The sequence below is a fragment of the Camelus bactrianus genome, chromosome 16, assembly GCF_048773025.1.
Source record: "Camelus bactrianus isolate YW-2024 breed Bactrian camel chromosome 16, ASM4877302v1, whole genome shotgun sequence".
NCBI lineage: Eukaryota > Metazoa > Chordata > Mammalia > Artiodactyla > Camelidae > Camelus > Camelus bactrianus.
Window position 1 is genome coordinate 45,071,817 of NC_133554.1, and position 12,846 is coordinate 45,084,662.

Below are 12,846 nucleotides of genomic sequence, written 5' to 3' on the forward strand. Positions count from 1 at the left end.
AACTTTTACTAAATTATATTTAGATTAACATTACCCTCCTTTGCTCCTCTTCAGCGTCAGCAAAGAGTTTACGAATGTTAGCCTCTGATTCTCCCACGTATTTGTTAAGGATTTCCGGCCCATTGACCACTTTGGGCTCTCTTGCATTCAACATCTTGCCAATCTGTCGAGCCAAGAGAGTCTTACCACAACCTGGAGGCCCATATAACAGGATGCCTTTAACATGTTTGCAACCTAAAAAGGAAAAGAAAACAGTCTTACATCAACTAACTAAAATCTGAGTAAAACATCAAAGTTTTCTCTCTCCTTTCTTCTTCATAGGCATGTTAGGAAAAATATAATGATGGCATTAACATATATTAATATCCAAGTGCCCTAAACAGAACAAGAATGAACAACTGAAGCTTTTTTAAAGTAGAAAATCCAGAAACAACTCCCACACCAGTACCAATAGTTGAGTGGGAAAGATGCCAATTAAAGATCTTTGGAAAAGTATATTTGAACTATCATTTAGAACAAATACTTTTAACTCTGAAAATGCCTCTTTGACCTAAATACCTAGTTTGGAATTATTACTTTCTTTTCATTATCCTTTGCTTTAAAGTCAGGGAAAAGAAGAAATCTGTTTTTAGGCAAATCCAATCCAACATAAATCTATTGTGATACACAGGCTATGGAAACTATATCTTAGTCATAGAAATTACAGGTCTACCTGTCAATACAAGCACTTGAAGAAAGGGCAAACATGTCTGAGTTGGGTGGGTATGGAGCAATCCCAGGATCCAGATGCATGTTACAGACTCTGTGGACAAAGTTGACTGTCCTACTTCATGTGACTATGCCAAGTGAAGCACATGATCTCTCTGAGCCACCCAGATGAAAATGAGGCTTCAGAATGGTATTCAATTCTTTTCATTGCTAAATGCCTTAAAGGTATCATTAACAATAGCAAAACAGCAAGACTGATGATTAAGACCCCACAAGATTTCTTCAGCCAACTCTACATAAGCATTTATTCCATTTCTTAAGATGAACATGACCTCTGAGTTCTCTTTACTCATTTACTCACTCTAAGAATTTTCACTTTTCTAGCAGTTTCACAGTTAAGATACATGCCTCTTGAGTTTTTCCTTTATACTACATCCTGTAAAATAACGAACTATTAGATTTCAAGTGTTACACTCAAAACTAAAGGTGAACAATTTTTTCTGGAAATAGAATATAGTTCTTTTCATGGAAAATGTCCTCATTTGGAATGAAAGCCTTGAAAATCATATTTTTAAGACAAGAATTATGACAATACATTTAGTGATTCACATAAAAGAAATCACAAGATGCAACCAACTCTACTAGAAAATTTTAGATTCTGAGGAGGAAGACCTTCTGGGTTGCTAATACGGTCACTGCTTCTATCTTGATTTCAGAAAAAGACTCCCTTTCAAATCCTTGAAAGTAATGAGATCTGTGCTTATAATTAGGCTTATAGAGACAAGGGGAACTTAATGGAAACCCTTGAAGGCTTAGAGTCTTAACCCTTCTTATCACAGAGTAAATTTCTGTCCTAAGAACTGTGGCCCATAAAATGTCTTTGCCCTGGTCCCACCGTTGGGGCATGAGTGGTAAAGAAACAAGGGGATAAATAAGTCTTGAGCTTCTCCTAGAGGTGAACACCACCAAGCACTGCCAGCATCCAAGCCACTGGGAAGCAACTAACTTTGCAACCTGACTCCTAATATTCCTCTCCAACCCAACTGCTGTTACCATGATTTGAAACTATTCACATAAACTATAGCAGAGGCAGGTGGTGGTGGTGAAACAGGCTTAAGGAGAGGAGAGCCAGGAAGGAGAAAACAAAGACTTGCTGAGTACCTATAAAGTACCAGGCCTCATCCCCATCTCTAGCCTCTTAACCTTCTCCAAGTTTATCAACTTCCTTCTAACCACACTTCCTTCCATATGAAACCCTACTTTCTTTCAAGGACTCTCAACTTCTCAGCCTTCCTATACTTCTATTATATATACCCCACAAGCTTTGAACATACTATGGCTTTACTGCACCTACACATTGGCCACAGAGCATGACCAGAGAAAATTACACCACTGTGCTGACTAATAGCCAAACAATTTCATGGTATCCAATTTCAGTTCTACTCTCAATATTACATGCCACCCCTTACTTATTTCTGTTAGTTCATCTCCCATTCTCCTTAGTAATTATCCAGATCTTCACTGTTCTTCTCATGTGCTATCCCATGCCACTAATTCTTAGAGATGATTTATATCCCTATTTTGCATATTCAAAAAAAAGACTATCAGGTATGAGCTTCCTTCAGCTCCCTGCTTCTTTATCTACAAACTTATCTACCAATATATCCCTTCTTAACCTCAAAATTGGTTCTCAGAGGAGGAGTTTCCTTCCCCTCCTCCAAGGTTTAAATGGCAATTATTTGTTTATATACCTTCTTCTCTATCAGACTGTGAACTATTCAAGGGTAGGTACTGTCTTATCAATCCTGAATTGCAAACACCCAGCATAATGCCTAGTATATAATATATACTCAACAAATGGCTGAATAAGTAAATTGTTGATTCCTTTCCTACAAAACTCAGAGAAAATGAGGGAGAGGAGGCGATTATAAAAAAAATATTTGAAGCTCTTAATTTATGAAGTGTTTGCTTTCATGGCTGAACTAATTTAAATACTTAAGAAACAACTTCGCAATCATTGGGACTTTATAAATTTGGCAAAACAAACTACATAAATACTAGAATCTTAACTCTGTAACTCTGTTTTTGTATGTGGAAAAATGCTCAGTTTAATGTGCTTGGAATTAAACTGACTCAAATCTTATAAAATAAATAACCCATAAAATATTACCATGAAGCTTGAGAGAAAGAGATAAAAATACATATCCATGGAACTTATCTATAACACAGATCTCTGAAATTGCAGAATCTATTCAATATAACATCAACAGGAATGCCACAGAAACTCTAATCTGCATTAGAACCTTAACTTTTTTAGGATCTCAAGAAAGCACATCAGAAATATACATTGACACGTGAAGATTTCAAAATCCACTTCCACAAAGGAAGCAGTTACTTGAGTAAACAGTGGAAATGGGACTTTGTTATTACTATTATTATCACAGCCTTTTCTGACTTATTAAATAATTTTAAATGAGTCATTAAAAACTCTTCATAAGTAATTCCATTCAACAAAAGTGTATTAAGCTCCTGTTTGGACTAGGCATGAAGCTAGGTGTTAGGGACACAAACATGAAAAAGGCAGTCCCTTCCTGCAGGGCATTTCTGATTTAGTAGGAAAGACAAAAATAAAAATAGGTTATCTACAATATAATATGACATTATCAGAGATGTGCATGAAATGTTTTTGGAACTTAGCTAAGAGAGACTGATTCTGCCAGGGTAATGGCAGAAAATTAGAGATGGACACAGGGGAAGAGATAATATTCAGTCTGGGCCTTGAGGGACAGTTGGAGGTTCATGGCTGGGCAAGGGAGAGGAAATGGTACCCTACAGAGAGAGACTAGCATGATGAAAGGCACAGAGGCACGAACGTAGAAGCTGTCCTCCCAAAGCAGCCAGCAGTCACCCGCTGTGGCTGGGAGTCTCGGAGGTGAGCGCCCGAGGATGACGCACTTGACACCATGCTCAGGAGTTTTTAATTTGTTTTGTAAAAACCCTGAGGTTTTTAATCAGGGAGGATACATAATGAGATATGTGTTTAAAAACTAACTGTGGTGACAGAGGAAGAACTAGAGAACAAAGATCAGAGGGTGGAAGTCTAGTTGGAAGAATGGTCTTAACCTTTTTCTGGGGACACTGCCTCACTGGCTCTCTCTGGGTTTTTGCCAATTAAGCTTTCATATTCCTCCAAGTCCTTTGGAAGCACATGAACAATTGGGTCCAGAGGCCTTAGAAGGCCACCTCCCTACTGATGCCCCAGCTTTCCCCTGAGCTTCTCCAGGACATTAAGGCCTAACTGTGATGTCAGGGAGCCTCTGATCTCTGGCTGCTGGACTGTCTGACTGCTAAGCTGTACTGATTGCTGTTCCTTTTTTTTTTCTTTATGTCTTACATGCCCCCTCACTACTCAGAGATCAGTTCCCTGGGCTAGAGAACTAAATAGCAAAGGGTAGGCATAGAAGGAGAAATCGGTGGAACTGACTGTTTAAATTGCCATATTCTCTCATTCGGTCTCTCAGTTTCTTTCCCATGAAACAGTCTAATGGACCTCCCCAGAAAAACGTCCATGTACAAAAAATCTGCATGCAATTTTGAGGAAATTCTTAGATCCTCAGAGGTCCAATCATGGAATTCACATTAAAAATCCCTGAATGTACTACTGAAATAATCAGATGAGACACCTGGAATGGAAAGAGGCAAAAGTTATAAGAAATAGTAACAGAAAAAGAAAGGAAGGAAGATATGGGAGATATTCATCAGACCTTAGAGACCAAGTGAAAGTAAGAGAAAGAGGAGGAGTCAAGGATGGCCTTAAGGCACCTAGCCTGGGCACAAGGGGAAAATGATAGCAACCTCAGAAAATAACCAAAAAGTTAGCAAGAGGAAAGTAGAGGAAATCATAACTTTGGTTTTAGCTATAAGGCATTTGAGATTCAGGCAGTAATATCCATTAAAAAAAAATACTTGTTGAAAGCTCAGAAAGCTCAGACAGCAGAACTACTGGTTCAAAATTTCTGAATGCCTACTCTGGGCACATGAAAAGCCTCAAAAAGCTTTAAGCAGAGGAATGTGACAATAGAGACAGAAGCTCCAGAGATACAGAATGAGGCCTGGAAAGAGAACACTGGATTTAAAAATCAGGAAGTTCATGCTGATCTGGGCCACTGGGTACTGAGGCCAGGGTCAGATCATTGCAGGTTGAGGTGGGAGAAGGAAGCTAAGCAGCACAGGCAGGGACAGAGATCACACTTTAAGGAATTCTGGCAACACAGAGGAGGGATTTAAGGAGACAGCTGCAAGGAAACCTCTTCTGAGACTCGTTAACCAAAGGGGAGAAGAGGAAGTAAGCTTAGGTTATGCCTGTTGGTTCTGTATACTATGTGAAGTAGGGTCTTCGGTCACCTGTTACAAAGTGAGGGATGAGAAGACAGTGGGAAACATGGCAAAGGTTTGGAAGGAACATGGGGAAGTAAGGAAATGGGTGGGGAAATGTGCCTGAGCAGACAGATTCTGTCAGGTGAGTGAACTCAGCATGTGAAATTCAGGTCACTGAGGAACTCTCCTCTTGGCTGTAATTACATAAGCAACTTACAGTGTTAGGTAAGGGGTAGATTCTTACTCAATTCTATAAATATAAATTTTATCAAAGCTGGCATAAGAATCTTGAATTTTTGGTTTTAACTATCTCTTTTTTCAAATCTTAAAGTTTAACAAAATGAGATAAATAATAGTGTTAAGTTAATTTAATTTGAAGTCAACCTGTTTATAGCTCAAGTCTATTATCTAATTTTCCACCCCAAAAAAATCAGGGTCAGGTCAAAACTATCACAAGATCTGTTCTTAACATTTTCCCTCCATTTTCCACAGTTTGAGGCTTTAATCTTCATTTCTAAGTCATTCGCATCTTTTCTCCTTCCACTGAGAACTATTGTGGGCTAATAGTCTAATCAAATATAGTTCCAAAGCATTTCTTCTCTTCATTTCCTGTGTTCAGTTACTTAACAGCTCATTTTATCAACTACTCCTGTTAACCATCTTCTTACAAATACCTACTTTTTATTTGGATAAGACACAAATATAACAACTTTTGGCTATAGTAACATCAAGGAAGATGGTAATGAAAAGTACAATACAAAATAGCCAAAAATTTATATATTTGGTTTTGAAATTTAAGCTGCTAATTATATTGGAATCTAGGAGTAAATGAAGTTACGGGATATCATATTCTTTCATTCATTCAACAAGTGCTACATTTGGAGGTGGGAAAACAAATCGGTTCTCTTTTGATTACTTCTATTTTCTCAGTGAAATAAAGATTCCAGATCATCAAGAAATACTGATTCCAAGAAATACTGAGGGCCCAACTTGAGATTTGGTTCTTAAATTTAAAGTGTGATCAAACACCATGGTTTTGTGTTTTTCTTAAGCCATATTTACCAGTCTGGGAATTGATACAGAGTAGGCGAGTAGCTGAGAAACACCGTAGGCTCTGACACACCTAGAAGATGAGAAGCAAAGCTGTTAAGGGTGTATGTGAGGAGGGTAAATGCGACAGACCACGGAATCTGGGCAAAGAGGGAAGAGAGGACAAAAGGCTGGGAAGTGACAGAGTAAATTAAGGTCTGGAAGGTCTCATCGGATCAGACTTGCTGGAGTGTGGGTGAGGAGGGATGCTAGAAATAAGCAAGGGAAAAAGGGGAGGTGGCTAAAGAGCAAGATGCTGAAAACTAAGATCCCCAAAGTGATGGTTATTGGTAATGGCAAAGTATTGGGGATGACCAAAGAGTGAGTGGCTGAGGTGGAGTGAAAGAAAAGTTAAACGGAAATGAGGACTCCAAAGAACTGAGGAGATAGATTATTGAACAGGTCACCAACAGGGATTCCAAAGTCACCAATGAGACACAGATAAATAAAACACAATGAAGATTACAGTCAGAGGACCAAGTAAGCCAGACAACTTCTTTCCCTGGCTCCCCTGTTCACTCCTCCCCAGCAGGGCTACTCCTGTTCGCCTCTATGTTGTTCTCCATGTGTTAAGAACAATAAAAAGTATTAGTATGTACTAATATATCATTATGTAACAGCTATTAATAAATAGTAATTAATAAATGTATAAATAATATAAACTATCAAAGAAATATACACAGCAAAAAGTAATGCCATTGTTTACTAAAAGGATTTAAGTGAACGTGACACTGGAACCTCACTGTAAGATTATATTCTGTAAAGAATTTAGTATAAGGCTTGTTTGTATCTCATTATAGAGCCCTTGTCATAAAGTATTTTTAATGATTTCTTAGAATGTGAACCACAAAGCTACATTTCAGTTATATTTCACAATAGATTTCTGTCAAAAGGATGAAAGTATGACTTGTGGTCAGATGCCAGATAGGTGAGGATTGACTGGATTAAGTGCATTAGGAAATAAATCAAGTGTAAAACCTCTAGAGAACATTAAAAATTACTAAGAGCCCCATTTTTCTGACCAGTGGTTCTCAGATTTAGACTTCCAAAACTAGCTAAAGAACTTTTTTTCTTAAACTGGAGATTAGTGTCATCAGTGGGTTGCTTGGTTTTATTTTGCAAGGTAAAGATTTCTTTAAAAAAAAAAAATCAAACCTGACATCTTCTATCACCACCACTTACCACTTCATATTAAGAAAATATACTGTAATATCAAAAGGTAGGATGAATATAATCTCAGACTAAAGGACAGGTTTTTTTTTGTATTAAATAAACTCCAAAGTGGAGGCTCTAAAGTCAGTTTGCCTAGATTCAAGCCCTGGTTCTTCCACTTACTAGCTGGCAATGATAAAAGAAACCACCTCAGAAGATTATTATGAAGATTATGTATAATGCACATAAGGCACTTAGAATACTTCTTGGCACATAGTAAGAGTTCATGAATATTGACTTAATTAATATTAGCTTATTTTTTTATCGTCTTGCTATGGAGGAATGATGAAATGGAACCCAATTCCCAACTGTTATGGGGACTGTAAAGCTGGAAAATAAACGACTATTTTGCTTGTGACATTCTTTCTGAGACTGACTCTTGTGACCATCTGGCCCCTTAAATACTTTATTTAAAATGCTACTGTCACTTGAACACTGCGAGTTATAGCACCCATTCCGCTGATGAACCTTACCACATGAACAAACACTGTCATAAATGATTTCACAAAGATTTTACTAGTGTTTTCAGTAAGCCAGGGCTCGGGAGCTTTAGTCTCTCTCCCAGGTGGATTACCATCAGAGTCAACCCTATCTGCTTCTCTTACGCCTTAGGCAGAAGCAATTTATACCTATTTCTCAAGCTTTCCAGCCTCATTTAGGGTCAATATGTAGTACATCCATAAAAACCATGCTACCATGGCTATCAGCTCCACATGTACACACCCTTCTACCATCCTTCTGCCCAACCTGTTCTATCCTAAGTATGTTTCTTTTCCAAAGTTCCCCTTATCTTCCCAACTGCACCCACTCTCACAGTCCTTAACTACCAGATATTAGAAAGCTGCCCCTCCTCTTTCTTAGGGGGTACACACCTCACTCTGCTGACACTCATCTGGGATGATGTGGTTCTATTGAGAACTGGTGCTATTTCTGGGTACTTCACCCAAAAGGGCATTTGCAATGCTAGATTACCACTGCCCATCCTTTCCCTCTGAGTTTGAGGTAGATTACTATGATATGGACTTTCTCACCTTAATTCTAACTTCTGCTTTCAGTTGAATTCTCCAACAATGTACAAAATTTGGAATACTGTTTGAGCCCCAGGTGTTCATATTTAGTGATTATAATCATACAAATTTTGGAGGGGAGAACTTTAAGGTGCGTGCTATGCAATAGCTCGAAATGATTTCTGATCTAAAAGTCTAAACAGAGTAAGACCTCATCCACTATAACAAGGCCTATGCAGCCCCTCTAATGAAAATGACACATGAAAATACGTACGAGATGTCTAACATGCTAATTGTAATCTCTTTTCATAAAATGGCTCAATGAAAAATACATAGCCTTGTTTCTGCAATAAAGAGAATAAATAGTAATGCTTCCTGCTTAAAATCTTTCAAATATTACCCATAAAAGTGACAGATTTGTATCTCTTCAATTAAAAAAAAAAAAAACAGTGATTTTACTTTGTTTTCCTGAGATGATGTCAGAGGCAAGCTACACTGAGGAAAACCTGTCAGTCACCTTTTAGGTATCCAAGAGAGGGGAAAAAATTAGGGCAAACACTAATTTTACAGAAGAGTAAGCAGAATGATAATAAATTAGGAGTGATCTCTGCCAAATCAGCATCAGGATAAGGAGTATTTCATTTACTTTGTGGGAAACATGATCTATAAAGAGAGAGAAGTGTGAAGTGGGTTTTGTGATGTTTAAAGGGGAATCCCAAGTAGCTTCCAGTTCATATGCAGACAGATTTGCCACGTCTGCCAAAGAGGGAGGCTATCAACAGACTAGTGGCAAGTCAGGACATATTCACAAGTCTTGCAAGTTTCTCTTTGCAGTTGTGCAAACCAGATTTCAATGCTTATTTTTAAATAGTGCAGCACATGCAGAAAATACAATCACAAATTAATATTAACACTTGGTCTTTTGTTTTAAAGTTTGCATAATTCCAACCTCTCCTAGAATCATGAGTATTTTCTTAGTTCTATTCAACTTACCATTTTCGTAGTACATGATTATTTATGTTAAGAAATAGTTTTGAATTTTGAGATCCTCCATGCAGTGAGGACTTGGAGCATGACTTAAATCAACTCATAATATAGGAGGGCCTTTTGTTTGTTTCAAAGATTGTTAATCAGCCTCTAAAACAAGTCATCTACATTTGCTTAGCTGTACGCTTATCGAATCTTTAAGAAAAGGAAACACTTCAGACTGAAAACACAACTTCTGACCCTACTGGGATCAGGTCTGTGATCATCCATTCTCTGGGTATCATTTTGTCTAGCAGAGACTTGCTCTTGCCCCATCAACTTTAAAATGCCAAGAGCACTTTGAGTTCCGTTACGATAAAGTGAAAATTTTAGCCCTGTGCCCTGAACAGCAAGCATCTGTGCAAGATGCCTACCACCTGACTGGTCTATATCCAAATTAGTCACCAGAGATTCAATACAGATCTTCTCATTAGATAGCCTAGAACTAAAGATGGGGGTATGTGTAGCAATTCTCCACACTAATCTCTGCTGACACCCCCACCCTTTCATACTCCCTCCTAGGGTGTGGCCTGGTATTTCATGAATTCTTGAGGACAAAGATCATGCTTCTACTACAGCAGGTCCTGCCTTGCTGACACCTGGCAGCATGTACCTTTATTAGTTTCAGAATTTTACAGCTTTTCCTTTCTTCTTTTTCCCTCTGTCTCTTAACTCATTTACCTGCTGTTCTAAAAGGCCTCTACTTCAGACAGCTAATGTCTCGTTTTTTCTAGCAGACGACTTATTCTTTCTTCTCCTACACCTGGAACTTCTACTGTATCAGTTCATGTTCTTCTGTTCCTCAGAAGTCACCTCCTTAATGCCACTTAGCTCTGATCACATCTAAGTCTGTCAGTATCACCTAGCTCTGATCACATCTGGGGTTTCTATTCTTCCATATTTACAGTAGCAGTTGTCAAACTTTAACATGCACCAAACTCCAGTGGAACTTGTTAAAATGCAGATTTCCAAGCACTGCTCCTAGAAATCTGAATTCATTAAGTCTGGGGTGGAGCCGAGGAAGTTGAATATTTAACAAGCACCCCCAAGTGATTCTAGTGAAGGCCAGAAGACACTCTGAGAAATATCATTCATAGGGACAACTGAAGCTATGTTAAGCTGCCTTCTAAGAGTTCCTAGGCTTCTATTTTATTTAGTGCATACATCCTATAGCCTCAATTAAATCACAAGCTAATAAGGATACTTTTTAAAATTCCTTGACAACTTGTAGCTGTAGGAGAACACAGACCTATTCTAACAAGATAAAAGTTATCAAGAATAAACATAAGATTTCTGTATTTGAGTACAACTCGGGGAGATACAGTTTTGTTAGAGATGAGTTGGGGGTTTTATTCAACAGTATATTTGGTATGAACCAAAAAAGAATGTGGATGTCAAAAATGTTGATGCAATTTCAGTCTGCATTAAAAAAAAGTCTGATGTTTTGAACAAAGGATGGATAGATCTGGTCTGTTGTATAACAGGGACCACATTTGCAGTGCTCCAAGTTACTCTACTGATTTCTGAGTTTCACAACTTAAGGCAAATACAAACAAATGTTAAAATTTAGAGAAATGTGAATAGGCTGGTAGAGGGCTAAAAATCAAGTTATAAAAGGATTGACTGGAAGAATCAGTCAAGTTGAGAGTTTTAGCTTAGAGACAACATAAATCTGAGAAGAGTTTAGGTCTGGAAAGAACAGCTTTCTTCACATACCTAAAGGGCTTTCTTAGGGAAGTAGGATTATCCTTGTTCTGTATAGTCTTAGGGGAAGAACTAGAGTTTGTAGTAGAAGCTATAAGGATGTGTATGTCTCACCTTAACGACTCAAACCAACAATTGCCAAAAAAAAAAAAAAAAAAGGGAATGCAGTGTTCAGAGAGAATGCGTTTCCTGTCATTGAAGGAATTCAAGTTTAGCCTAAGGAACCTGGCAGAAGTTATTTAGCAGAAATGGCGAGAAAATTCAAACAAAAGACAAGTGTGTGAATTAAATGACTTTTAAGATCCCCTGCAATGCTGAGATCCTACAATTCTCTTGATATTCTCTGATAGAAGCAGCTAGTTTCACAAAGATAATGAGCTTTTAAATAAATACTCCAGGATGGGAACAAAGGAGACTGAAGTCTAGGAAGACAATAAAGAGGCTACTGCTATAGTTCAAGTGTAATTTACTGAAGCTATGAAAAAGATAAAAAGAATGAACCAAAAAACAAAACAGAAACAAAACTAGGAGTACTCAATAATGGACTTGAAAAAAAAGCATGCACACATGAGTATTGCCAACTGATCTTTGACAAAGGATCAAAGGCAATACAATGGAGCAAAAACAGTCTTTTCAAAAAATGATGCTGGAACAACTGGACATCAACATGCAAAAAAAAAAAAATTGATCTATGCACAACTGATCTAGACACAGACTTTATACCCTTCACAAAAATTAATGCAAAATGGAAGACCTAAACAAGTAATTCTCCAATGAAGACATATGAATGACCAATAGACATATGAAAAAAATGCTCAATATCACTAATTATCAGAGAAATGCAAATCAAAACTACAATGAGGTATCACCTCACATCAGTCAGAGTGGCCATCATTCAAAAGTCCACAAATGATAAATGCTGGAGAGGGTGTGGAGAAAAGGCAACCCTCCTACACTGCTGGTGGGAATGCAGTTTGGTGCAGCCACTGTGGAAAACAGTATGGAGATTCCTCAGCAAACTAAAAATAGACTTAACCACATGTCCCAGGAATCCCACTCCTGGGCATATATCCAGAAGGAACCCTAATTCAAAAAGACACCAGCACCCCAATGTTCATAGAAACACTATTTACAATAGCCAAGGCATGGAAACAACCTAAATGTCCATCGACAGATGACTGGATAAAGAAGTTGTGGTATATTTACACAATGGAATACTACTCAGCCATAAAAATGACAACATAATACCATTTGCAGCAACATGGATGTCCCTGGAGAATGTCATTCTAAGTGAAGTAAGCCAGAAAGAGAAAGAAAAATACCATATGATATCACTCATATGTGGAATTCAAAAAAAGAAGAAGAAGAAGACAAATGAACTTAAAATATAAAACAGAGACAGACTCACAGACATAGAATACAAACTTGTGGTTGCCAGGGGAGGTGGGGGTGGGAAGGGACAGATGGGGAGTTTGAGATTTGTAGATACTGATTGGTATATATAGAATAGATAAACAAGTTTATACTGTATAGCACAGAGAAATATATACAAGATCTTGTAGTAGCCCATGGTGAAAAAGAATATGAAAATGAATATGTGTATATTCACGTATGACTGAAAAATTGTGCTGTACACCAGAAATTGACACAACATTGTAAACTGACTATAACTCAATAAAATTAAAGAAAAAAAAAAGGATCACAGACCTAGATGTAAAACGCA

The 12,846-nt window shown here is 37.7% G+C and overlaps 1 protein-coding gene across 1 annotated transcript in view; it reads right to left on the reverse strand.

Moving 5' to 3' along the window:
* The window catches only part of NSF (N-ethylmaleimide sensitive factor, vesicle fusing ATPase), a 132,581-nt gene that overhangs the window by 65,363 nt on the left and 54,372 nt on the right, over positions 1–12,846 (reverse strand). The window contains exon 9 of the mRNA XM_074343406.1: positions 35–234. Within this exon, the coding sequence (XP_074199507.1) occupies positions 35–234 (200 nt within the window). The remainder of the gene's footprint in view (positions 1–34; positions 235–12,846) is intronic.